Source organism: Coenobita brevimanus, chromosome 93, assembly GCF_032717465.1.
Source record: "Coenobita brevimanus isolate Jiangsu-jjx chromosome 93, ASM3271746v2, whole genome shotgun sequence".
Taxonomy (NCBI): domain Eukaryota; kingdom Metazoa; phylum Arthropoda; class Malacostraca; order Decapoda; family Coenobitidae; genus Coenobita; species Coenobita brevimanus.
The window spans coordinates 27,088,683-27,116,063 of NC_137046.1; the positions used below are offsets into that span (position 1 = coordinate 27,088,683).

At 40.8% G+C, this 27,381-nt stretch overlaps 1 protein-coding gene across 1 annotated transcript in view; it reads right to left on the reverse strand.

Annotated features, from left to right (window-relative positions):
• The window catches only part of Trpm (transient receptor potential cation channel, subfamily M), a 933,145-nt gene that overhangs the window by 497,535 nt on the left and 408,229 nt on the right, over positions 1-27,381 (reverse strand). Inside the window, exon 14 of the mRNA XM_080282376.1 lies at positions 19,230-19,419. Coding sequence (XP_080138502.1) covers positions 19,230-19,419 — 190 coding nt within the window. The remainder of the gene's footprint in view (positions 1-19,229; positions 19,420-27,381) is intronic.

Genomic DNA, 27,381 nt, shown 5'->3' on the forward strand with positions numbered 1-27,381 from the left:
CCCAATTCCCCACCCTCTCTCTCTGACTACATGCGCTTCACAGACAATGTGAGGCAATCAGCTTGAAATAGAAAGATTGGTGAGTATTAGGACACTTAGGTTTTTATTTGGGGTTAAGTACAGTCACTACTCGTTTTACTATTGGGTTACGTCGTCATACCTTATCGTATACTGATTTTATCGTAAATTGGGAGATTGAAACAAATTATAAAAGGGGGGTTCTGTCAACTCAACTTCTCAAAGTCACCTAACCAAGCCTGAACCATAAATGACAACCCTCCTTCATTCCTTCCTGTGTTGGCCCAAGTCGTCCCCCCTAGGGCTGGGGGACAGCCTGTGCTTAGAAGCACTAGTGGTCAGCCTCTGAGTCAGACAGGAACAGGTTAGGGGGAGCGGAATCTGGCCCATACCTGCACCAACATTAGCACTGGGGTCCACACTGGCACTGACTTTACCACTGGGCACACAAATCCACAGTCTATCTATCTATCTATCTATAGCCCGACGCCCTAATCCCGCAAAGGGTGGCCGCAGACAAAACGCCTCCAAGTCACTCTGTCACCCACCATTTGACTCCCTCCCCCCAACTCCCCCCCCTCCCCCATATATCTCTCAACTCCATCCCTCCACCTCATCCTCGGTCTACCCCTCCCTCTCCCTCCCTCCACCTCACCTACATACACCCTCTTAGTCAGTCTTTCATTCTAGCTCTTTACAAGAGTCTGTGTTAGTAATTCTCCTTTGTATTTTTGCATCATCTACAAACATATTTAGATAGCTCTCATTTCCATTGTTACTGTTTATATCATTTATATACACTAAAAACATGACTGGTGCCAGCACTGAACCCTGTGGTACTCCACTAGTCACTTCTTTCCATGATGAGTAGTTTCCTCTTAGTACTGTTCTCATTTCTCTTCTTATGAGAAAGTCTTGCATCCAACAAAACAGTTTGCCTTGAATTCCTCCTTGATGGTACAGTTTCCATAAAAGTCTTTGGTGTGGTACTGTGTCAAAAGCTTTCTTGAAATCTAAATAGATACTGTCCACCCATCCTTCCCTTTCCTGTATTGTGTTTGTTACTCTGTCATAGTAGCTCAACAGATTAGTAACACATGATTTTCCTTTTCTGAAACCAAACTGTCTTTCTGTTATCATATTGTGTTCTAAATGATTTACCCAGGCTTTTCTTATAAGCTTTTCTAATACCTTGCTTACAACACTGGTCAGTGATACTGGTCGGTAGTTGAGAGGATTTTGTCTATTTCCTTGGATTTTGTCTATTTCCTTTCTTGAATAAGGGGACAATATTTGCTTTTTTTCCAAATATCAGGTAGTTTACCTTGATTCAAGGATTTCTTGAAAATGAAAAATAATGGTTTACTTAACTCCTTTGCACATTCTCGTAGTACCCAACATGAAATTTCATCAGGACCACTTGCTTTTCCTCTGTTTAATCTACTTAACTCCTCCTGTATTACTTTTTCTGCTATTTGTATATCTGGTAGTATGTGTGGACATGCATGTTCCACATAGTCCCTCTCAAAAATTTTTTCTTCTGTAAAAACTAATTGGAAATTCTTATTTAGTGCTTCACAAATATCTTTCTCTTGTGTATAAGTGATTCCCTCGTCCGTAATTGATTGTATTATATCTTTTACTTTGGTTTTGCTTCTGATATAGCTGTAAAACAGCTTTGGTTGATCACTACTTTTATTTATTATATCCTCCTCAAACTGTTCTTGGGTTTCCCTCCTTATTCTTGTATAATCGTTTCTTGCCTGTTTGTAATTATTATACGCCCTTTCACTATTATGTCTTCTGTATCTATTCCACAACAAATCTCTTCATTCTTTTGATTTTTTACATTCTGTATTGAACCATTTCTGTATTTTCTTATCTGCTTCTTTGTGCTGTGGGATGTACTTCTGGACCCCTATTTCATAAAATTCACAGAACTTTTATATACAGCATTTAAATCTTGTCCTCTAAGCTCATTTTCCCAATCAACTTCTAAGAAATACTTCTTTAGGTCTTGATAATTTCCCTGTTTATAGTTTAGGCTCTTTTTGTAACTGTCATTGCTGTTTACTATGTCATATGCTATCCTGAAGTTATAATTTAGTACTGCATGATCGCTTTTTGCCGAGTGGAGGGTGATATATTAAACTGTCAATATCATTTTCTTGCCTAGTAAATATTAGATCTAGAACTGAAGGTACATCAAGTCCTCTTTTTCTGGTGGTTTCCTCACATGTTGCGTTAGGAAGAACTCTTGTACGAGATCAAGGAGCTTTTGGTCCCAACAGCTTTCTTGGCTAATTATATCTAGAGTATTCCAATTTATATTTGTATTGAAATCCCCAGTCAGTATAATTCTTTCTGATTTCTCTTCCATTTTATATAGTAATGATCTTAAACTCTGAATTGTACTCTCTGCCAGGTCCTCATATTCATCTCTTTTCCCATGTGTTTGATCTGGGTGGCATGTACAAATTGGCTACAATTATTTTACCTTCAGATGTGTTGATCTCTACTGCAATCAGTTCTACTTGTGATGGTATATCTAGTTTTATTTCCTTGACTTTTAGATTTTTCTTAGTTAATATTATAATTCCTCCTCCTTTATTTAAATTTCTGTCTCTTCTCCATATACTGTATTCCTCTAAGTTTAGTATGTCATTGGATATCCTTGGTGTTAATTTTGTTTCAGTTAGGCATATTATTTGTGGTTCACTTTCTCTGACATAATCATTCATCTCTAGTAATTTAGATACCATTCCATCCACATTTGAGTACATCAACTTTATCATCTTGTTTATATACTTGTCATGACATGGTTCTACTACCTTCCTCCTTTTTATTCCATCCTGTTTGTGTACCACTTTCGTACCTGCAATCCTATTACTTTGTAAAAAAATTTCTTCTTCTCCTCTTCCCTCATTTTTTGTTTTTGCTTCCTCCCTTTTCTCTTTCAGTAATTCCAGTTCCTCTTGTGTTAGGCATCTTTTTATCCATACATTTTTGAACTCCTCTTTTTCCATAAGATTCTTTGCATTTTTTAGTATCTCTTCCACAGTGTTTACACTCTGGAAAGTCACCTTTAGAGGTCTTGTCTTGCTTTTCTCATATTTCCCTAACCTTTTGTGTTCCTCTATGTCTTTACTACAGATTTCCTCTGATACTTCTTTCAGTAAGCTCATTACATTTGCCATCTCCTTTTTGTCTCTTTTGATCTTGTTTTTTACTTCTTCCTCATCTAAACCAGTGATTACTATAGATTTGTTTATATCTACTGAATCTCTGACTAACTTTGGATTGTTTTGGATTATTCTTTTCACTTCCTTTTAATGCTTTTTTCCTCCACCCTTGTTTCTAAGTCTTTCTTTACTTTCACCATTTCAGCATACGTGGTTTCCACATCATTTTTGTAGCTTTGCACAGCTTCATTCACCTGTGTTATCTTCTCCGCAATATCACTGCTCTGGTTTATAAGACTGCTTACTTGCCTAATTGTCTCTGTGTCATTTTTGAACTCTTCCATAACACTCTCGTGATTGACTACTGTACTTGCCATTTCACTCATTTTCTTCCTAAGTGTACTCAATTCCACTGTTAGTTCACTGATGGTTGTGTCTTTCTTATTGGCCTCCTTCCTAGTTTTTCTATTTCTTCTTTTGCAAGTGCATCTGCTTCTTTATTTCATCAATTTCATTTTTGAAAGCCATTTCTAGTTTGTTTACACATTCAACCAGTCTACTGTGAGTCTCCACTTCAACCAGTTCTTGGTAGAAATCATCATTTTGCTTTTTACCTTTATCCCTTTTCTTTTCCAAATTTGCTTTACTAAAGTATGTATCCATTTTGCAATACTAAAAGTGCAAAGTATGTACTTACAATCCCCGTGTTGTTGTAGTCTAAACAAACCTCAGATGACTCAGCATATTCTTTCGTCTTGTTTCTCTTTCCTGTTTGAACAAGTCTTGTTTAAACTTATTTTTTTCCTTTTAATAATGAAAAATCATTTAGTCTAACCTAGTACAGAGCTCGACTCATACAAAGATACTAATTTAGGTAATGCCACTGGCCGTGTTGGTTCGGTACAGAGCGCCGATGTCGCGCGTCCACCTCGGTTGAATCCCTCTACGTGAGTGTGTGTGTGTGTGTGTGTGTGTGTGTGTGTGTGTGTGTGTGTGTGTGTGTGTGTGTGTGTGTGTGTGTGTGTGTGTGTGTGTGTGTGTGTGTGTGTGTGTGGTGTAAGGTGCTGGTGGAGGCATGGTGGCACAGTGGTGAGGAGAGAATGTGTATGTAGCTGCTGGTAAGCTGAACCAGCTTGCCTCAAGGTCACTGCTATATTAACTGCACTCACAGCCACACTTATGTCATACTTCTGAAAAACCTACGTGAAAATGGTGTTTGTGGTTGATTGCAGTCTTCTGGAAGTGTTACTATTGTGGAGAGCTAGTATAAGTCTTAACTGTGCCTCCGCACCTCAGCCATACATATGGACATGGGCAAAAAACACAAAAAGTTGCCCCAATTCCCCACCCTCTCTCTCTGACTACATGCGCTTCACAGACAATGTGAGGCAATCAGCTTGAAGTAGAAAGATTGGTGAGTATTAGGACACTTAGGTTTTTATTTGGGGTTAAGTACAGTCACTACTCGTTTTACTATTGGGCTACGTCGTCATACCTTATCGTATACTGATTTTATCGTAAATTGGGAGATTGAAACAAATTATAAAAGGGGGGTTCTGTCAACTCAACTTCTCAAAGTCACCTAACCAAGCCTGAACCATAAATGACAACCCTCCTTCATTCCTTCCTGTGTTGGCCCAAGTCGTCCCCCCTAGGGCTGGGGGACAGCCTGTGCTTAGAAGCACTAGTGGTCAGCCTCTGAGTCAGACAGGAACAGGTTAGGGGGAGGGGAATCTGGCCCATACCTGCACCAACATTAGCACTGGGGTCCACACTGGCACTGACTTTACCACTGGGCACACAAATCCACAGTCTATCTATCTATCTATCTATAGCCCGACGCCCTAATCCCGCAAAGGGTGGCCGCAGACAAAACGCCTCCAAGTCACTCTGTCACCCACCATTTGACTCCCCTCCCCCCAACTCACCCCCCCCTCCCTCATATACCTCTCAACTCCATCCCTCCACCTCATCCTCGGTCTACCCCTCCCTCTCCCTCCCTCCACCTCACCTACATACACCCTCTTAGTCAGTCTTTCATTCTCCATTCTCTCCACATGTCCAAACCACCTCAGTGTATTTCTCCTAATCTTTTCAACCACATCCACATCTACCCCACAACGTTCCTTCACTTCTTCATTCGTCAACCTGTCCCTCCACGTCACTCCACATGCTCCTCTCAAGTAACTCATTTCCACTGCTCTCACTCTTGACTTGTTCCCCTCTTGCAAGGTCCACGCCTCGCTTCCATACGTCAGGGTAGGGATCACAATACCATCATGCAGTGACTTCTTAACTTCCATACTCACCTCCCTATTTCTCATCACTGCTTTCAGTGTACCAACAACCTTTCTTCCCTGCTGTACCCTTTCACGTACTTCATCCCCCAAAGTTCCATCCTTACTCATCACACTACCCAAGTACTTGAATGCACTCACATTCTCCATATCCTCACCATCCAACCTCACTGCACACTCTGTGACTTCATTCCTCTCAAACACCATAACTTTACTTTGTTTACATTAACTTTCAGCTTCCTCCTCCTACACACTGTCCCAAATTCATTCACCAAACCTTGCAACTCCCATTCATCTTCACTCAACAATACTGTATCATCAGCAAACAGCAACACCGGAAGCTTCCAAATCTCACCCTCATTCATTAGGGCCACCCCCACATCCACTGCCCTACCTTGCACCTCCTTTACAACCCCATCCATATATATATTAAACAGCCATGGAGACATCACACACCCCTGTTTCAGTCCCACACTGAGATCAAAGAACTCACTCAGCTCACCATCCACTCGCACCGTAGCCCTAGCTCCCTCGTACATACTCTTCACAGCACTCAACAATTTCCCCTCCACTCCATATATTCTTAATACCTTCCACATACCTTGCCTATCTATTCTGTCATAAGCTTTCTCCAAGTCCATGAAGGCAGCATACACTTTCCTTCCCTTCTCTAAATACTTCTCCACTAAACATCTTAGAACAAATATCTGATCTACACACCCTTTTCCCTTCCTAAATCCCCCTTGTTCTTCTCCAACTAGCTCCTCTGTCATATGCCTAACCTTATCAATGAGTATTCTACCATATATTTTACCAGTCACACTAAGGCAAATACCCCTATGGTTACCACATTCTTCTCTCTCCCCTTTTCCTTTGTACATAGGAACAATTATACCTGATTTCCAGTCCTCTGGAACCCTTCCCTCTTCCCAAGCCAATCTACACAACTTCCATATCCACTCCACAACAATCTCACCCCCATACCTAAGCATTTCACCACACACTCCATCAATTCCTGGGGCCTTTCCCAGCTTAATCTTCTTCATCGCTTCCACTACTTCCGACCTACTGATCTCTTCCTCCCTCCTCTCATCTCTTCTTCTCCCAGCCATTCCCCAACCACTTATACTCACACTGCTCTCACTCTCTACATTCAACAAATCCTCAAAGTGCTCCTTCCATCTCCTCAATTTCTCTCTTCTCCACCAACAATCTATTATTCCTATCTTTCACTCCCGTACTATTTCCCCTTTTACACTGCCTTACTTTCTTTACCTCCTTCCAAAACAATTTCTTACTCTCCCTCCATTTCATACTCAGATTCCTCCCAAACTCTTCATCCACTTTCTTCTTACTCTCCTTCACCAGTCTCTTAACTTCCCTTCTCCTGCTCACATATACCTCTCTCTTCTCTCTCTCATCTTCTCCCCTACCTCTACTCGCCAACCATTCACCATATGCCTTCTTCTTTTGTTCCACAGCTCGTTTCACCTCATCATTCCACCATGCTGTCCCTTGCACACCCTTGCATCTCCTCCTCACTCCACAAACCGCCTCACACGCTGCGCTTATCTCTTCCGTGAATATCTTACATACATCTTCCACCCCTTCCATCTGCTCTAGCTCATACCTTCCCAGTCTTTCTTCCACTATGCTCTTATACTCTGTCATTTTCTCACTAACTTGCAATTTCTCCACTCTTCTCACAGGAGCTGCTTCCTCCTGTCTTCCCCTTCGTCTCCTCAACCACTTTCTTTGCAGCTCTACCTTGGCCATCACTAAGTGATGGTCCGAGACTCCATTCCCCCACCCTCTCCACACCCTTGCATCCAACACTTGTCTTCTCATTCGCTCATCCACACACACGTAGTCTATCATTGCCTTTCGTTCAACAAGTTCACCATCCATCCTCCTCATTACTCTCCATGTATACCGGTGGATCATCTTATGACGAAAGTAGGTGTTGGCTATTGCCAACCCCTTACCAGCACAGATGTCCACCAAAGCACTACCATTCCCATCTACTTCAGCTGGCACACCCCACTGACCAACCACTCCATCCACTCGTACATTCCCAACTTTGCCATTCATGTCTCCCATCAACAGCACTCTCTCACTCCTCTCAAACTTGTCCATACATGCTTCTACTCTCGCCCAAAACTCATCTTTCACTCTTGCCACTCGATCCTCTGTTGGAGCATACACACATACAATCGCCCATGCTTGTATACCTACTTTCATCCTCACCCATACAATCCTTGCACCCACTGTTCCATACTCTCTTATATTCTCCTTCCACTTCTTGCTTATCATCAGACATACTCCCTCTCTTGCCCTCTCATTCTCACTGACTCCCGCACATATACCTACACCGTATTCCCATTCTCTCAGCCTTTCACCTTGCCATTTAGTTTCAGTCAATCCACATATATCCACTTTTGCATCCTCAAGCACCTGGACAATCTCTCTCTTTCACTTCATCATTCACTCCTCTCACATTCCATGTTCCTACCCTCAGAATGTCCTTTGTCCGTTCCTTAGTCGTCAACGTATGGTCCGTCCGGGTCCGAGGCGCTTTATTTGCTTTTTTAGTTAGTTCTTTTTACGGGGTGGGGCACTAACCCACCACCAACCCTTTTAGTCGCCTCGTACGACAAGCAGGGATACTGGGGGAGTATTCTTGAAACCCCCCTACCCCCAGGGGGTACTGTACAGTAATTCACCAAAAGAAACACTATCACACCAGTACAGGCAGAATTACTCATGTACAGTAAATCGTTGCAACAACACAATACCGCACAGTAAACACACTTGAGTAAAGTTGGCCTGGTGCTACACGATGTCTACTGTAGTACGATGTTTGGCTGAGAGGTGACGATAACAGGGGGGCACACATGAACAAGTTGAAAAGACAGGGCTTTGAAGGGGTGATGGGACCTGAACCATAACAATAAGCTGCACGCAGGGGCCGCCATCTTGCCTGAGACAAGCAACGGTCACCTTGCGTGTGCCTGGCACTTTCCGATGGCAAAACCGTTATAGCGGGAAATTTATCGTAAATCGGATTTTGGGGTGGAACTTTTCTATTATTGTTGTAGCAAATTATCGTAAACCGAATCAACGTAAAACGAGTAGTGACTGTATTAATTGAGATATTAAGGTTTTAAAAAAGGAGATTTTGTCTGAAATGTACAGCTAGGGGAGGGGTTGGTGGAAATATATGCCAGACGCCAAGGGTTAAAATATGAACAATTAATGTATTACCTCCTTTCCTGATGCACAGTCTTCAGTTGTCCATTATAATTCTCCCACAACACTCCATAACAACCCAATATGTAATTCAAAAGACCAGTGACAATTCTGTCACTCAGCTTCTCACTCCTATCACTGAAAGGGTAATCACTACCATTTTCACCATCTCAAACTAAAACAAAAGTTGGCAAATATGGTACATAACCTTTCATTTCCCCTGTGATTCATCATTCATCAACAACATAACTACTCCTAACATCATCCAAATAAATTCACACCTCACCTTACACATTTCATGCCTTGCCACTTCTCCACTTCACACCCTTTTTTTTTTTTTTTTTTTTTTCACACAACACCAACACAGTATACTTTGCACTCTTGAACACATTCACCAAAACACATGTACAAAAAATGAAATTGTGGTAGATCTATGAAAGTATTATGGCTGAAATGTGAGAATGTCAGAACAAAAGGCGGTCAGATGTGTGTGAAAGAAAATAAAAAGTTCAAAACAGAAAGCTTACAGCAATATTTCGGACCTGATACCTTTTATTTAAAAAAAACTCTGGTATAACAAGCCTTACATCAATGCTTAATACAATGCAAAAACCAATGGTATATTTAACCCCCCCGTGGCGGAGCTGGTGGAATTCTTCGGGACCCATTGGCTGACCCTCGGCACTGATTTTTCAAGTTTCGAATATCAATTTTTTTTCTTGGCAAATTGAGGAGAAATGTTAGGTGCACCTGGTAATGCAATTTTTAGCTTCCTAGACTCATCCTGTGCTTCGCAATGAAGTGCAAAAAGTTTTGCAAAATAACCATGGAAATGCCGGTGAAACCTAACCAGTGGTGCATGAAAAAAATCGCACTAAGAAATATTAACATTTTCACCTCTAAAAATTTCAATGGTGCTGAAATGGTTTGAAATGACTAGATATGTGTATTTTGAAGTATATCAGTACCAAATATGGGAAGTTTCATAAAAAAAAAAAATTAAAGTAGTATGAATTTATTTTGCATTCTCTGATGTTTATTATAAATATGGAAGAATTATTATAGAAAAAGTAAGAGAGATCTCAGAAGTCCTAGTGAGTGATGAACAGGGTGGCTTTAGGAATGGCAGAGGATGTGTGGATCAAATATTTGCAGTGAGACAGATATTGGAGAAGGCTCATCAGAAAAACCATAAGGTGTTTATGGTATTCATGGATTTGGAAAAAGCATACAACAAAGTGGGCTGAGAAGGATTGTGGAAAGTTTTGCATATGTACAGGATAGATGGTAAGCTGCTAGGTGCCGTCAAGAGTTTTTATGATGAAGCATGTGTAAGGGTTAATGGGAATCTAAGTGAATGATTCACGATTGGTGTGGCCATGCAACAAGGTGGTGTGATGCCCCCATGGTTGTTCAGTGTATATATACTGTAGATGGAATGATCTATCTATCTATCTATCTATCTGTTGCCAGACGCCTCAATCCCGTTTGGGGTGGCCACAAATAAATCACTTCCAAGTCGCCCTGTCCCCTGCCATTTCACTGCCCTGCTCCCAACTCACACCCCCCTCTCTCATATACCTCTCCACCCCATCCCTCCATCTCATCCTCGGCCCCCCCCTCCCTCTTCCCCCCTCCACCTCACTCACATACACTCTCTTCGTCAGTCTTTCACCCTCCATCCTCTCCACATGGCCAAACCACCTCAGTGTGTTCCTCATAACGCTTCCTATCACATCCACATCAACACCACAACGCTCCTTTATATCCTCATTCGTCAGCCTGTCTCTCCATGTGACTCCACAGGCTCCTCTTAAATAACTCATTTCCACTGCTCTCACTCTTGACTTGTGTCCTTCCAACAACGTCCAAGCTTCACTTCCATACGTTAGAGTTGGTATCACAATACTGTCATGTAGTAACTTTTTCACTTCCATGCTCACTTCCCTGTTTCTTATCACTGCTTTCAAAGAACCAGCAACCTTTCTTCCCTGCTGTACCCTTTCAAGCACTTCACCCTCCAAACCTCCATCCTTACTCATCACACTACCCAAGTACTTAAACGTACTCATATTTTCTAATTCCTCACCATCCAACCTCGCTGTACATTCACTGACTTCACCTCTCTCAAAGACCATCACTTTACTCTTCCCTACATTCATCTTTAGATTCAGTTTCTTACACACTCTCCCAAACTCATCCACCAAGCCTTGCAGCTCCCCTTCGTCTTCACTCAACAACACAGTATCATCTGCAAACAACAGTACGGGGAGTTTCCAAACACTATCCTCTCTCACCAGGGCCACTCCAACATCCACTACCCTACCTTGTACCTCTTTTATTACCCCATCCATGTACAGATTGAACAACCATGGAGACATGACATATCCCTGTTTCAACCCAACTTTCAAAGAGAAAAATTCACTTAGTTCACCATCCACACGCACTGCAGCCTTCGCACCATCGTACATACCCTTCACAGCATTCAACAACTTCCCATCTACTCCATATATTCTTAACACTTTCCACAATCCTTGTCTATCCACCCTGTCATATGCTTTCTCCAAATCCATGAAAGCCGCATACAACTTTCCCTTCTCTAGAAACTTTTCCACTAAAGATCTAAGAATGAATATCTGATCTACACAACCTCTTCCCTTCCTAAAGCCTCCCTGTTCTTCTCCAACTAATTTCTCTGTTCTTTCTCTAACTCTGTCAATAAGTATCCTATCATACACTTTTCCTATTATACTAAGAAGACAAATGCCCCTATGATTTCCACACACTTCTTTTCCCCTTTCCCTTTGTACAAGGGAATAATTATACCTGACTTCCAATCCTCCGGGACTCTACCTTCCTCCCAGGCCAATCTGCACATCTTCCACATCCATTCTACTACTATCTCTCCCCCATGCTTCAGCATTTCACCACACACTCCATCAATTCCTGGGGCTTTCCCTGATTTAACTTTCTTCATTGCTTACACAACTTCTATCCTACTGATTTCTTCCTGTCTTCTCACTTCCCTCCTTCTCCCAGCCATTCCCCAGCCACTTATACTCGCATTACTTCCATCCTCTACGTTCAACAATTCCTTAAAGTGTTCTCTCCATCTACTCACTTTTTCTCCCTTCTCCACTAGTAATCTACCATTTTTATCTTTCACTCCCCTGCTAACTTCACTTCCACCCTGTCTTACTCTTTTCACCTCTTTCCAGAACATTTTCTTACGGTCCCTCCACTTTACACTCAAATTCCTTCCAAATACCTCATCCACTCTCTTCTTACTCTCTCTTACTAATCTTTTCACCTCTCTCTTTCTTTCTACATATAACTCTCTCTTCTGCCTCTCAACTTCTTCCATGCCCTTATTTCTCATCCATTCATTGTATGCTTTCTTCTTTTGTGCCACAGCCTGTTTCACCTCTTCAGTCCACCACACTGTTCCTTGCACCCCCCTCCGTCTTCTCTTCCTTCCACACACCACATCACATGCTGCACATATTTCTTCTGTAAATATCCTACACACACCTTCCACGTCTCCCATCTGCTCCAATTCATATTTGCCCAATCGTTCCTCCACTTCTCTCTTATACTCCGCCTTTTTCTCATCCTCTTGTAACCTTTCCACTGTCCTTGCAACTACTCCTTCCTCTCGTCTTTCCCTTCTTCTATTTCTCCATTCTAATTGGACCTTGATTCTGACCACCACCAAGTAGTGGTCAGAAAGTCCACTCCCCCAACCTCTATAAACTCTTGCATCCATTACACATCTTCGCATCCTTTCATCCACACACACATAATCTATCATTGCCTTCCTTTCATTCAGTTCACCACCCACCCTTCTCATCACTCGCCATGTATACCTGTGGATCATTTTGTGCCTGAAGAGGGTATTGGCTATCACCAACCCCCTCCCAGCACAAATGTCCACTAACGCACTCCCATTCTCATCTATCTCAGCAGGCACACCCCACTCACCAACTATTCCATCCACCTTCACATTCCCAACTTTACCATTCATATCAACAATCAAAAACACTCTCTCATTCCCTCCAAACTTTTCCATGCACACTTCTACATTTGTCCAGAACTCTTCTCTCACTCTTCTAGCATGATCTTGCGTTGGCGCATACACACACACAATCGCCCACATTTGTATTCCAACTTTCAACTTTACCCACACAATCTTTGACACAACTGATCCATACCGTCTTATGCTCTTCTTCCATCTTTTACTCACAACTATACATACTCCTTCCTTTGCCCTCTCATTCTCACCTACTCTTGCACATATACCCCATCCATACTCCCATTCTCTCACACTTTCTCCTCTCCATTTTGTTTCAGTTATTCCACATACATCCACTTTTGCACCCTCAAGCACCTGGACAATCTCTCTCTCTTTCACCTAATCATTCGCTCCTCTTACATTCCAAGTACCCACTACCAAGTCCTTTGTCCAGTCCTGGGTCGTCATCGTTTGGTCAGTCCTTGTCCGAGAGAAGTAAAAACACAAGTATTGGAGACAGGGATGGCATTGGTAATGAATGGTGTTGGATGGAATATCTCAAATTTGTTGTACGCTGATGATGCAGTACTGCTTGCAAATACCGGACAAGAACTCGGTAGGCTAGTGCAGAGTTCTGCTGATGTCTGTGAGTGTTGTGCCTTGAGAGTAAATGTAGAACAGAGTAAAGTGATGGTTACTGAGAGAGAAGGTGACTCCCAGTGCGATGTTACAGTGAATGGAGAGAGACTGGATTTGGTGAGAGAGTGCAAGTACCTGGGTACAGTGAAAGAAAAGAGAGGAAAACGTGCAAAAGAAGTTGAAAGTAGAGTGACACAAGGAGGAAAGGTAGTTGGTGTGATGTAGGCCTTGACAAGAAACAGAGCCTTGAGTGTTACATGAAGGAGTGTTAGTGCCAACTTTAACATACGGATGTGAGACTATGGTGTGGCATGAAAATGAAAAGTCAGGAGTGAGAGAAGTGGAGATGGGACTGCTGAGGAGTGTATGTGGAGTACAGAGGGTGGACAGGATACGAAATAATGCGATTCGTGAAAGATGTGGAGTGAGGAAGTTGGTGGACACCAGAATTAAAGAGAATGTGCTGAAATGGTATGGGCATGTGGAGAGAATGGATAACAATAAAGTGGTGAAAAAGGTATACCTGAACAAATCTGAAGGAGGGAGGAGGTGAGGCAGGCCAAGGAGGTGGAGGGTTATGGTGGATAAGTGTGTGAGGAAGAGGTGAGGCTAGGGAACTGACAAGAGATCGAGCTGGCCGGATGAATATTGTGAGAAGTGCATGATCAGGGATTTGACACCCCTTTAAACGTGGCAGCGTCCAGACTGACTCAATTGGATATGTTTATGTGAAGCTACAGAACGTGGTGAATGTTTTTGAAGTATCCGATACAGCCAGGATTATGGGGGCTTGAATGATGAGTGAATAGAAGCCTGGCCCATTGGACTGGGCAAATTGGGCTGTCTGGACATTGCTGCTCCTCACCCTGCCCTAGGGTGGAAAAGGGGGTCCAGATGATGATGATGATGATGATGATGATGAAAGTACTGAGTTATTTTTGTAGGAGTTTGTGTGAAAAAGGGAAGCTAGAGATTGCAATTTTAGACTCTGACCTGATAAAAGTCCTCCTCTGAGTATACAGGCTAAACTGTGGTGGCTAAAATGCGATACAACCCGTGATTCGCACCTCGCATGAGGGGATTAGTGGGAAGGGAAGGGAGGCTTTTAAACCCATCCAAACATCACTTGAACATGGCAAGCATTGCTGAAATGCTTGTGCAAGGCAAGAAATAAGTATAATAATTCAGATCTGTACAAAATATGTGAACCTATAGGTAAAAATACCTAAAGCATGAATTTTTTCCAATTATTATTATTATTATTTTTTTATTCCTGCACTTATTTCTAATCGTACTCTGGGTGGTTTTGTGTGTGTGTGTAACACAGGAAGAGAAAGATGATATTTTCTGTCTGTTTTGAGATACTGAATGCAGCTATGTGTGTGGGCAAACTTCACACAGAAAACAATAATGCCATAGATCAGCACAGTCAGCAGTGGCAGGAGCAGTAGGGTTTGCTGGGGTGGTAAGTTGTTGTTGTTACAACAATACACACTGAATATGACTATTTCTCCAGCAAATAAAAGAGTAACATAAGAAGAAAACAGTACAAGGAAAGAAATAATGACCCAAAGAAAATGACTGGAGGAAATAAGAAATTACTTACCTCTCAGGCTAGTTTGTTTGTAAGTTGTGGAGTCTGAGCTGGCTGACAGAGACATTTATCTCTGCTCTCCCTTCCCAGGTCAAAAGTAAACTTTGATAAGTGTTCACTGGGAAACACGCTTACTATCTTTTCTTGACTTACTTTTTCTTACTTACACTAATACTACTTCAATCGTACACTATCGCACTTCCTTAGTTATACTCACATTATTAAAACCATAAACCTAGTTATGTACACAGTTACTTAGAAAATATTTTGTTACTAATTGGTACATTTTTTTCTTCCATACTCAATACTTTACCAAGGAATGGAAGCAGGGAGGGCAGAAAGGCACTTGGCATTCGTGGCACTGCCAGGTAGTGAGTTTTCTCTGTCACTGTTGTTTGTCGGTGCTTGAATTTAGGTGGCATTGGACTTGTGCACTCCTGCTCACTCTTGTAGGCCCTTGTCCTTCACTGGAGGGTGGCATCTTCTCCAGGAAGTGCAATGTAACACATTCCTTTGCTGCAACTCTGTCAGTTTGGTTCTGAACTGAACTTGTATGTCCCCGTGGCACTGATGGCTGTGGACCATACTCCTGGAAGATTTTGAACACACAAGCATGAACGAACTTCCTCACTGAGATTGTCTGTCTGGTTTTCTGGCAGTAGTAGTCATGTGGTTTTTTGTACCACTTGATATGATGAATACACTCCACACTACAAATCTGCATGTTGCTCCTATCAACCATGTAGAGAGGTGTATGGTATGTAGGAGGACTACTGGGCCTTGAGAGCAGGCTGTGAAGCCTATGCCCAGAGTCGGACACATAAAAAAGAAAACATAAAAAACCAAGGGCATGCTATGATTGTACTCTGTCACTGCATCTGGCTTTTGAATGCATTCACCTGTCACATGATTTACCTTCCTCATGGCAACAAGAGCTTCTGTGTACAGAGTTGACAGCACATGCACATCACGCTTGTCTCACCAATGCAGGGCAAGATCTCTGCCTCGTTGCATCTCAACAGTGCCTCTATCTGATCCGTGGCATGCCACGTCTGTTTGGCTGGATTGTGCTACACTAGCTAATATTCCTGGCAAGCAGGTGCACTGCCAATTTTGGAGAGGTGTAACAATAATCTGCGAAGAGCATGTGTCCTCTACCCACATAATCTTCCATCATTTGTTTCACTACTGCGCCAGAAATTCCAGGATGATCGTTATAGGAGATATTGGTCGTTGCCCTGGTGTATACGGTATTATCATATCCAAGACAAGACCTGTATAACAATCACACAGTATCTTTATGCCCAAATGATGACATTTTGATGGGATGTACTGACTGAAAGAAATACAGCCACAGAACAACATAAGCGATGCCTCGATCAAGCTTTTGAAAAGCCCCAAAACAGTGCTTTATTTTGCATCTGAGGTTCTCCAAAACAGGCCTAACCTTGCACAAACTGTTTGTAGGGTCCGTGGTAGTGTTGTCAGAGAAATGAAGGAGCCGTAGGATGTTCTGGTACATGTTCCGAGACATGTGTTGGGTGAATGCACCAACCCATGTCAAATCATCAGTCGTCTAGTAATCAACAAGCACACGTTTCTTTGCCAAGGTCATCAACATCGCCAGTGCCAAGAATATGTACAAGGAAGGTACTGTCATATCAGCCCAAAGCTGTGTCCTGTAGGTCGCTTCTTTCCTTCGTCAGTGGTATTCTGTTGAAAAAAAAACTGGTTTGTCTCCATCACAACTGTCCTCATCAACTGTTCATCAAAAAACAACAGAAAGAATCTAAGCACCAAACTGTTAGCCGTCAGTCTTGTTGTGTCACGTACACGAGAGTCACTGATGTCAAACATAAAGGGCCTCGGTCTGAAGTCAGTGGGTGTAGGATGCTCATGAAGGGGACACCTACACCACCAACTGCTGCCTGGAGTGCCTTTTGAGGATGGCACGTTTAGCAAAAGATTTCCACACCTGCCGTGAAGGCAGAGGAAGTGACATGGTTGCCACTGATGAGGAGGATGTCCCTGGTGCTGATCAGATGGTGCAGGATTGTGGGATGGTGAGAGGGCATGTGAAGTGGAGGGAAGCGGTGTTGAGGGAGGAGTGTGGAAGGAGGAATGGGCTCGGTGCACCTGCAATGGCGGAACATGTTGCTGCACTGTGCTCGTCTCCTCCACATCCTTCCTGGCAGGAAATAACTGCTTTGCTACCTTCTTTTTTTTTTTAGTAGGTGGTGCAACAATCCTACGATGAGAAAGAGGTGAAGCATCATCGCTACTGTCGTCAGAATCATCATCACTGTCCTCACCTGGAGGTGTTGTAAACCACTCGTCGCTCTCATCATCACTTATTTCATCCACACTACTACAGTAATCCCTCCACTATCCAGTGTAATAGAGACAATGGCATGTCCAGAAAGTGCTCCTGCCTGGAAAGTGGGCCCCTGCCTGCTGGACTGGTACTTATGGACCCTAACCCAGCCTAACTTTGAAAGCCACCTAAATAACTCCCTACCGGACATGCATAGCACCTATTTAACCTATTTAAGACCCTATTCACATCAGTAACGGACATAAAGCATGAAATAAATGAAAAGGAACCACAGAATGAGAAATTAGAAGTGAGTATGGAAAATACTTAACAGTGTACAGGGTACGTACAGCACATCTGTGGCTGCCTCCTCTAAGGATTTGGTAGTGGTGAAAATGCTCTTGAAGCATGTACTGTAATCCAGTGTTGTGCTACACTTAATTCTTTGCACTGAGAGTTATAATTATTTAACACTGCACATTCTGTTCTTAATTGCGCCACGCCAGTTTCAACCACCACTTTGCACTCCACAGTTAATCCTTTGCACTCTAAATTCTAATTTCTTAACACTGCACAACACTGTAACTTCCCATGTGGTCTAGTGGCAAGGTATTGCAGTTTATTCACTGTTTATTCGCAAAAACGAGCACTTGCGGCATCCATTGCGATGAACATCCACCCTCGATGGTGGTTAGGCAATAACTGGGGACAGGGTTGCCAGATCTGAGCTCGGCCACATTACCAAACTCCTCAATGTTCATTACCAAATTTAACTTTTCATTACCAAATTCTTAAAGGAATCATTTATTCTTCACTAATTATATGTACAAATGGAAATAATCACTCTCATTATAATCAACAGAATGTTTATTTTTGTGCTATATATCCTAGCACATAAATCAAAGAAAGCAAACACTCCATCTCCATTCTCTTTATCTTCATACATATGAAAAATCTGTTTGGTAATGGATCATGCTGATTCACTACCAAACGAACTTTTCAATACCTAATCGGCCCACATTTGGTAATGAAAAATACCAACTGGCAACCCTCACTAGGGAGAGGGAAGGAAGGAAGGAAGGGGTGAAGGTGTTGTGCCTAAACAACAGCTGTTCGGTGCCGCACGCTATATTCAAATTGGAGGTGGGAAAAAATTTGGATTTTGGGGGGATTTTTTTTTTCTTTTTTTGGCCATTTTTGGGTTCCGAAGGTCCAGGCCCACCATGTCCGGTGAGTGGAGAGTCCGGAAAGTTTGCATCCAGATAGTACAGGGATTACTGTACCACGCTCCTCATCAGAAATAATCATGTCTGTGTCAGTTTCCCCACCCACTGGATGAGTTCAGACCTGATTTCAGGGCTTGTCAAGCCCTTACACATGCACTGAGGGTGGTGGTGCAAGGGGGTGGTGGTCTGGCCAGGAGTGAAAATTGAATGCCCACTCATCATAGTGTCACGTGCTGAACTGACAGATGGGGTGCATGGGAGGGTAGGATGGCTAATTCTTAGAACATCCCAGATGTTTGTTCACTTCCCAAAATTCTTCGCAGTTTCTAACAGGTAGCTCTACATCAACACCGCCAGCCATGCTCCTGTAAAATGTTGTTCGATGCCGGCAGCCACGAAATGGTTAAGAGAAGTCAAACAGGCATACGTCCCACCTGTAATGATCTTCTGCTATTCCTATATCTCTGCCACCCTTTCCCCACCACAACCAATCATGCTGGCATAAAGAGCAAGTTTCCCTTGTTGTAATCTGTCCTTGCAATCCTGGCTTTGATCTCATTTAGCTCCTATATATTTTCACAACATTTCTTAAGCTCCTCATGATCTATGGTGGTTTTCCAGCCCTGACAGTGGTCTACATAAGTATAATCAAGGGTAAAACTATGCAAAATACTGAGTACCATAGGCATTCTTCTCACCTAAAGTCTCAAACTCCTTGGCATAACCCTTAAGTTCCTCATAAATTTCCGTTTCAAGGTCATCATCAGCTGCTTCATGAGCCAGTGCCTTGTAGAGCTTAGCTGCTACTAATGCCTTTGCAATGGCCTCCTCTCCATGCTGCCACATCAACATTGCCATGCCCTGTCGCTTGGTAAGTACCGCCCATACCTGGAAGATTATTGCATCAATTTACATTAGTGAGCAGAATGGGGTTGATGAACAATATGAACACAAAAATAGAAGTTCCAGATATCCATTATCATTCTGCTATAAAGTTAAAGTAAGTATTATACAGCACTTGAGGTTACAACTGGATTCTTCTATAATCATAACCTTGATAAAAGTCAATATTATTACAGAAAAACTTCAATAAATTGAACTTTAATTTCTTGCTTATAATGTAGTCTCATGATTTATCTTGACCCAGCTGACCTGTGGCACACAGGGGCAGTCATACATCCAACACCCTCGAGGTTATATGTTGCTCGGTGTCAATGCCAGACAGTGTGATATTACCCACAAGAGGCATGAATGCCAGACAGTGTGATATTACCCACAAGAGGCACCTATCACCTGTCTGGCAGCAAACTCTCATCCATTTTCTGTCCAACTCTCTAATGCAATAGTTACCCACTACCCCCAGTCCTGCGTGTACGCAACAGGTCAACTCTGGAATGGTCCTACTCTGTCCGTATATCCTACTGCCTATGACCTCCACTCTTATAAACGCAATGTGTTCTTAAAATGAACAAATCTTGAATTTGGCACTTATCTCTTTCCTTGGAGGGAACAATCTTCAAAATCTTATGAGCTTCCAGCATTTGGTTCCTTTTTCCTTGCACATACACACACACACACACACACACACACACACACACACACACACACACACACACACACACAAAACTATATATATATATATATATATATATATGTATCTATCTATCTGTCTATCTATATATATCTATATCTATATCCATATATATATATATATATATATAAGTATCTATCTATCTATCTATCTATATATATGTTTATATATATATATATATATGTATATATATATATATATATATATATATATATATATATATATATATATATATATATATATATGTATGTATATATATATATATATATATATATATATATATATATATATATATATATATTGTATATATGTATATACATATACATAACAAATATATATATATATATCTATCTATCTAGCTATCTATTGCCAGACGCCTCAATCCCGTTCCGGATGGCCACAAACAAATCGCCTCCACGTCGCCCTGTCCCCCGCCAGTTCACTGCCCCGCTCCCAACTCACACCCCCCTCTCTCATATACCTCTCCACCTCATCCCTCCATCTCATCCTCGGCCTCCCCCTCCCTCTTCCCCTCTCCACCTCACTCACATACACTCTCTTCGTCAGTCTTTCACCCTCCATCCTTTCCACATGGCCAAACCACCTCAGTGTATTCCTCCTAACACTTCCTATCACATCCACATCCACACTACAACGCTCTTTTATATTCTCATTTGTCCGCCTGTCTCTCCATGTGACTCCACAGGCTCCTCTTAAATAACTCATTTCCACTGTTCTCACTCTTGACTCGTGTCCTTCCAGCAACGTCCAAGCTTCACTTCCATATGTTAGAGTTGGTATCACAATACTGTCATGTAGTAACTTTTTCACTTCCATGCTCACTTCCTTGTTTCTTATCACTGCTTTCAAAGAACCAGCAACCTTTCTTCCCTGCTGTACCCTTCCAAGCACTTCACCCTCCAAACCTCCATCCTTACTCATCACACTACCCAAGTACTTAAACGTAATCACATTTTCCAATTCCTCACCATCCAACCTCGCTGTACATTCACGGACTTCACCTCTCTCAAAGACCATCACTTTACTCTTCCCTACATTCATATTTAGATTCCGTTTCTTACACACTCTCCCAAACTCATCCACCAAGCCTTGCTTTGTCTTCACTCAACAACACAGTATCATCTGCAAACAACAGTACAGGGAGTTTCCAAACACTACCCTCTCTCACCACGGTTACTCCAACATCCACTGCCCTACCTTGTATCTCTTTTATTACCCCATCCATGTACAGACTGAACAACCACGGACACATGACACATCCCTGTTTCAACCCAACTTTCAAAGAGAAAAATTCACTCAGTTCACCATCCACACGCACTGCAGCCTTCGCACCATCACACATACTCTTCACAGCATTCAACAACTTCCCATCTACTCCATATATTCTTAATACTTTCCACAATCCTTTTCCATACACCCTGTCATATGCTTCCTCCAAATCCATGAAAGCCGCATACAACTTCTTTCCCTTCTCTAGAAACTTTTCCACTAAAGATCTAAGAATGAATATCTGATCTACACAACCTCTTCACTTCCTAAAGCCTCCCTGTTCTTCTCCAATTCCTCTGTTCTTTCTCTAACTCTGTCAATAAGTAACCTACCATACACTTTTCCTATTATACTAAGAAGACAGATGGCCCTATGATTATCACACACTTCTTTTTCCCTTTTTCCTTTGTACAAGGGAATAATTATACCCGACTTCCAATCCTCCAGGACTCTACCTTCCTCCCAGGCCAATCTGCACATTTTCAACATCCATTCTACTACTATCTCTCACCCATACTTCAGCATTTCACCACACACTCCATCAATTCCTAGGGCTTTCCCCAATTTAACTTTCTTCATTGTTTCCACTACTTCTTTCCTACTGATTTCTTCCTGTCTTCTCACTTCCCACCTCCACCCAGCCATTCCCCAGCCACTTATACTCGCATTACTTCCATCCTCTATGTTCAACAATTCCTTAAAGCGTTCTCTCCATCTGCTCACTTTTTCTCCCTTCTCCATTACTGTAATATTCTACCATTTTTATCTTTCACTCCCCTGTTAACTTCATTTCCACCCTGTCTTACTCTGTTCATCTCTTTTCAGAATATTTTCTTACAGTCCCTCCACTCTACACTCAAGTTCCTTCCAAATTCCTTACCCACTCTCTTCTTACTCTCTCTTACTATTCATTTCACCTCTCTCTTTCTTTCTACATATAACTCTCTCTTCCGCCTCTCAACTTCTTCCACACCGCTATTTCTCATCCATTCATTGTATGCTTTCTTTTTTTGTGCCACAGCCTGTCTCACCTCTTCATTCCACCACGCTGTTCCTTGCACCCCCCTCCATCTTCTCTTCATTCCACACACCACATCACATGCTGCACATATTTCTTTTGTAAATATCCTGCACACACCTTCCATGTCTCCCATCCGCTCCAATTCATATTTGCCCAATCGTTCCTCCACTTCTCTCTTATACTCTGCCTTTTTCTCATCCTCTAGTAACCTTTCCACTCTCCTTACAAATACTCCTTCTTCCTGTCCCCCCCTTCTTCTATTTCTCCATCCTAATTGGACCTTGATTCTGGTCGCCACCAAGTAGTGGTCAGAAAGTCCACTCCCCCAACCTCTATAAGCTCTTGCATCCATTACATATTTTCGCATCCTTTCATCCACACACACATAATCAATCACTGCCTTCCTTTCATTCAGTTCATCACCCACCCTTCTCATCACTCGCCATGTATACCTGTGGATCATCTTGTGCCTGAAGAGGGTATTGGCTATCACCAACCCCCTCCCAGCACAAATGTCCACTGATGCACTGCCATTCTCATCTATCTCAGCAGGCACACCCCACTCACCAACTATTTCATCCACCTTCACATTCCCTACTTTACCATTCATTTCACCGATCAAAACACTCTCTCATTCCTTCCAAACTTTTCCATGCACACTTCCACATTTGTCCAGAACTCTTCTCTCACTCTGCTTGCATGATCTTGTGTTGGCGTATACACAGACACACAATCGCCCACATTTGTATTATATATATATAATATATATATATATATATATATATATATATATATATATATATATATATATATATATAAAATATATACATATATATATATATATATATATATATATATATATATATATATATATATAAATAATAAATAAATAAATATATATATATATATATATATATATATATATATATAATAAATATATATATATAATAATATATATACTGTACATATATATATATATATATATATATATATATATATATATACTGTATTTTTATATATATATATATATATATATATATATATATATATATATAATAAATACAGTATATATATATATATATATATATATATATATATATATATATATATATATATATATAATAAATACAGTATATATACATATATATATATATATATATATATATATATATATATATATATATATATATATATATATATATAATAAATACAGTATATATATATATATATAGTAAGAAGATGATTAAAGATAAAAAGATATGCCTAATAACAGTAAATGAAAACAAAGCAGTCTTTCAGTTGGAAATAAGAAACAGATTTCAGGCTCTAAGTAACGCTGAATGTGACATCGATGAGCTGAATGATAGACTAACAAAAGTGCTAAGAGAATCAGCAGAGGTAGTAGGAAAACCTAATACAACCAAAGCCAAGAAGTATTCAGACAAGACACTCGAGCTTATGAAAAAACGAAAGGAAAGGAAAGTAAAGACAAAAAAAGAAGAAATAGAACGACCAGAATTAAATAAGCTTATCAACAAAAGACAAAGAGAAGAAAAAAGAAACAGAAACATGGATCAGATCAAAGAAACCATCAAAAATGGAAAAAGTCTGAAACAGGTCCGAAGTAAAATGACACTAGGAAAGCAACAAATGACATCATTGAAAGAAAAAAATGGTAAAATCATTAAATGCAGACATCACTGAAAGATAAAAATGGTGAAATCATTAGATGCAGAGATAAGATGGTGAAGAGAGTTGAAAAATTTTACAAAGAACTGCATGCATCAAAGACAGTAGTACCAATAGCTAACTTTTCAGTTGACACAAGTGAAATACCTGAGGTAACACCAGACGAAGTAAATATTTGTCTTAAAAATATGAAAAGAGGGAAGGCTCTGGGAGAAGATGGAATAGTAACAGATTTACTGTTGGATGCTGGAGTAGAAGTACAAAATAGGCTTGCTGACTTACTTACCCACTGCATAAAACAGAAGAAAATTCCCCAAACATGGTGTTTTGCAATAGTTATTTTACTCTACAAAAAAGGTGACTCAAAAGATCTTAGTAACTATCAACCCATTAGCTTATTATCAGTCATTTACAAACTCTTCACTAAAGTCCTTACGAAAAGAATAAAAACAATTTTGGAGGAAAACCAACCTCGTGAACAGGCAGGATTCCGAAGTGGGTATTCGACCATTGATCATCTACATACAATGAACCAGCTAACTGAGAAAACTATAGAATATAATAAACCACTTTGCCTAGGTTTTGTTGATTATGAAAAGGCTTTCGACTCAGTGGAGCATATAGCAATTATAAATTCATTGCGAGAACAAGGAATGAATGAGAACATTGTAAACCTGCTCGAAAACATATATAAATAGGGAACTGCTACAGTTAAATTACATAAGGACTCAGAAAAAATTAAGATTGAGAAGGGCGTGCGTCAGCGAGATACAATTTCACCAAAATTTTTTACAGCATGCCTAGAATGTATTTTCAGAAAGCTAGACTGGGAAAACAAAGGAGTGAACATTGATGGGGAAAAGCTAAATCATTTAAGATTTGACGATGACATTGTCCTAATCTCAGAAACAGCGGAGGCATTGCAAGAAATGTTAAATGACCTGAACAGAGAAAGTCTGAAGGACTGAAGATGAACCGAAGTAAAACTAAAGTAATGTTTAATTCACAAACACCAAAGAGCGTTATCAGAATAAGCGACGAAATTCTTGAAGAAGTTAAGGAGTATAACTACTTGGGACAAATACTAAAATTAACGAAAGATCACGATAGCAAAATAAAAAGACGCATTACAATTGGATGGAAAGCTTTCAGTAAACATACAGACATTATGAAAAGTAGCTTGCCAGTTTGTATGAAACGAAAAGTATATAACAAATGTATAATTCCAGCTATGACGTATGGTTGAGAGACCTGGAAACTGCCAAAATCAATGGAATATAAATTAATCCGTTCTCAGAGAGCAATGGAAAGGTCAATGTTGGGAATACCTTTAAAGAGACAGGAAAAGATCAACTTGGGTGAGAGAGCAGACTTAAGTCAAAGATATTATAGAAGTTATAAAAGAACAGAAATGGGGGTGGGCAGGCCATATAGCAAGAATAAGAGATAACCAATGGAGTAAGAGGCTGACGGACTGGACACCAAGAGAATGTAAGTGTAGTAGAAAAAGGCAAGACAGGAGATGGAGAGATGAGATAGAGAAATTTGCAGGGAAAATGTGGCAAAGATTGGCCCAGTCAAGGAATTCGTGGAAAAGGTAGGGGGAGGCCTTTGTTCAGCAGTGGACTAGTTATGGCTGATGATGATGATGATGATGATGATTTGTACAGTAAAACCTCAATATAACGGACTTCAATAGACCGGAATTCGCTTTTATCGGACTTGAGGAGCTACCAGACTAATTCCTATATACAGTAAAACCTCAATTTAACAGCATTCATTCTAATGACAACCCCAAACTAACAGCATAAATCTCCCGAAAAGTATTTATGGAAAAAAATTTTAAAAATTCCCCCCAAATGGGTAAAAATTACAAATTCAAATGTGTCGGGCGCCGCGTGCATCTCGATCATCTGTGTGCAATTTCCCGCCAACTGGGTATGTTTATGCTTACCCAGTCTTCATTCCGCCTTGCTAGACCCCAAAGTAAAAAAAATTATCATGTAAGGTAGATTTAAGAACTAGTGTTATAGACTTCATAACTTAGTGAACTTATTTATGTAGTGCCACCTATTCTACTCCAACCTGGCAAATGACTTACCTGGATTACTGTACAGTAGAGTTGCAATTTAAGACCAAACGAAACAATGATCTTACAATAACACGGGCATTTAATTTCTCCTATAATTATATAATAGCACGGTAATACCACTCAATTGCACGAGAGAAACTGTGGGAAATGGGTGTTTTGGTATTGGATATCCAGATACAACTCATGTGTTATGCTTTTGTCGGTCACTGATTGGGTTCCTCAACCCAACCCATCCCACGTGACCCCCATACCACCAGCCACAGCCTGCTGCCTACCTCAATGTTGTGTGAACAGTCGCTGTGATGAGAAGTTTATTTGCTTATTTCCTTGCTCCTCGTTTCCTCTCAGAACTAAGCATGTGGTTCCAAACTAACTTTAGGTATGCCTAAGCACCCTGAAAGTGCTGCGAACACAAGAAAAGCATTTATTCTATATGAAAATGTAAAATTGTTGGACGAAGTGGCGTGTAGCATTGCAGCTTAAATGCAAATGATCAGACAGATAAAATGAGTCGGGATGTTTACGATGTGGACAGTTTTCTTTGTTGGAAAAAACGTTAATGATGGAGCAGTAAAAGTCATGTATTCGCCTTTAGTGCAACAAGTGTGAAAAAAGAAGAAAGAAAGGCTTTGTGCTCAATCTTTTTGTTATAAACTGACAATCTTTGGTCAAGTAAATTCGGATCTTAAGATACGTGAAGACACTAAATGTTGACATAAATAGTTAGGCAAGATAATTATGTGATTTCAGTTCTTGTGAATTATAGTATCATACAAATTATACTGTTTGGCTGACTTGTTTATTATTCACGATTTCTGCATTCGTGTGTATCTGAGAAGTGAGATATGCAATCACTCCATGCTGATGACTTCTTTATAGTTTTTTTTTTCCTTTATTGTTGATGACTAATGGCTTTCAAAAAGTTTCACACTGAATTTTTTTGTTTTTTTGTTTATTTGTACTGAAAGTGATTCGTGATGAAATATGTGTGATGCTGGCCGGCCATTATTCACATGTTGTTTAGGTCAAGTTTATGCTTTATTTCTAATGAGGACTGTCAAGAGGCTTAGTGGCAATCCTTGGTGATTAAAATTTTTATGGGGAGTATTAGGGGCGAAAACTAATCGGTCAGGTTAGGACAGAATGCAGTATCTATGCACTGATGTG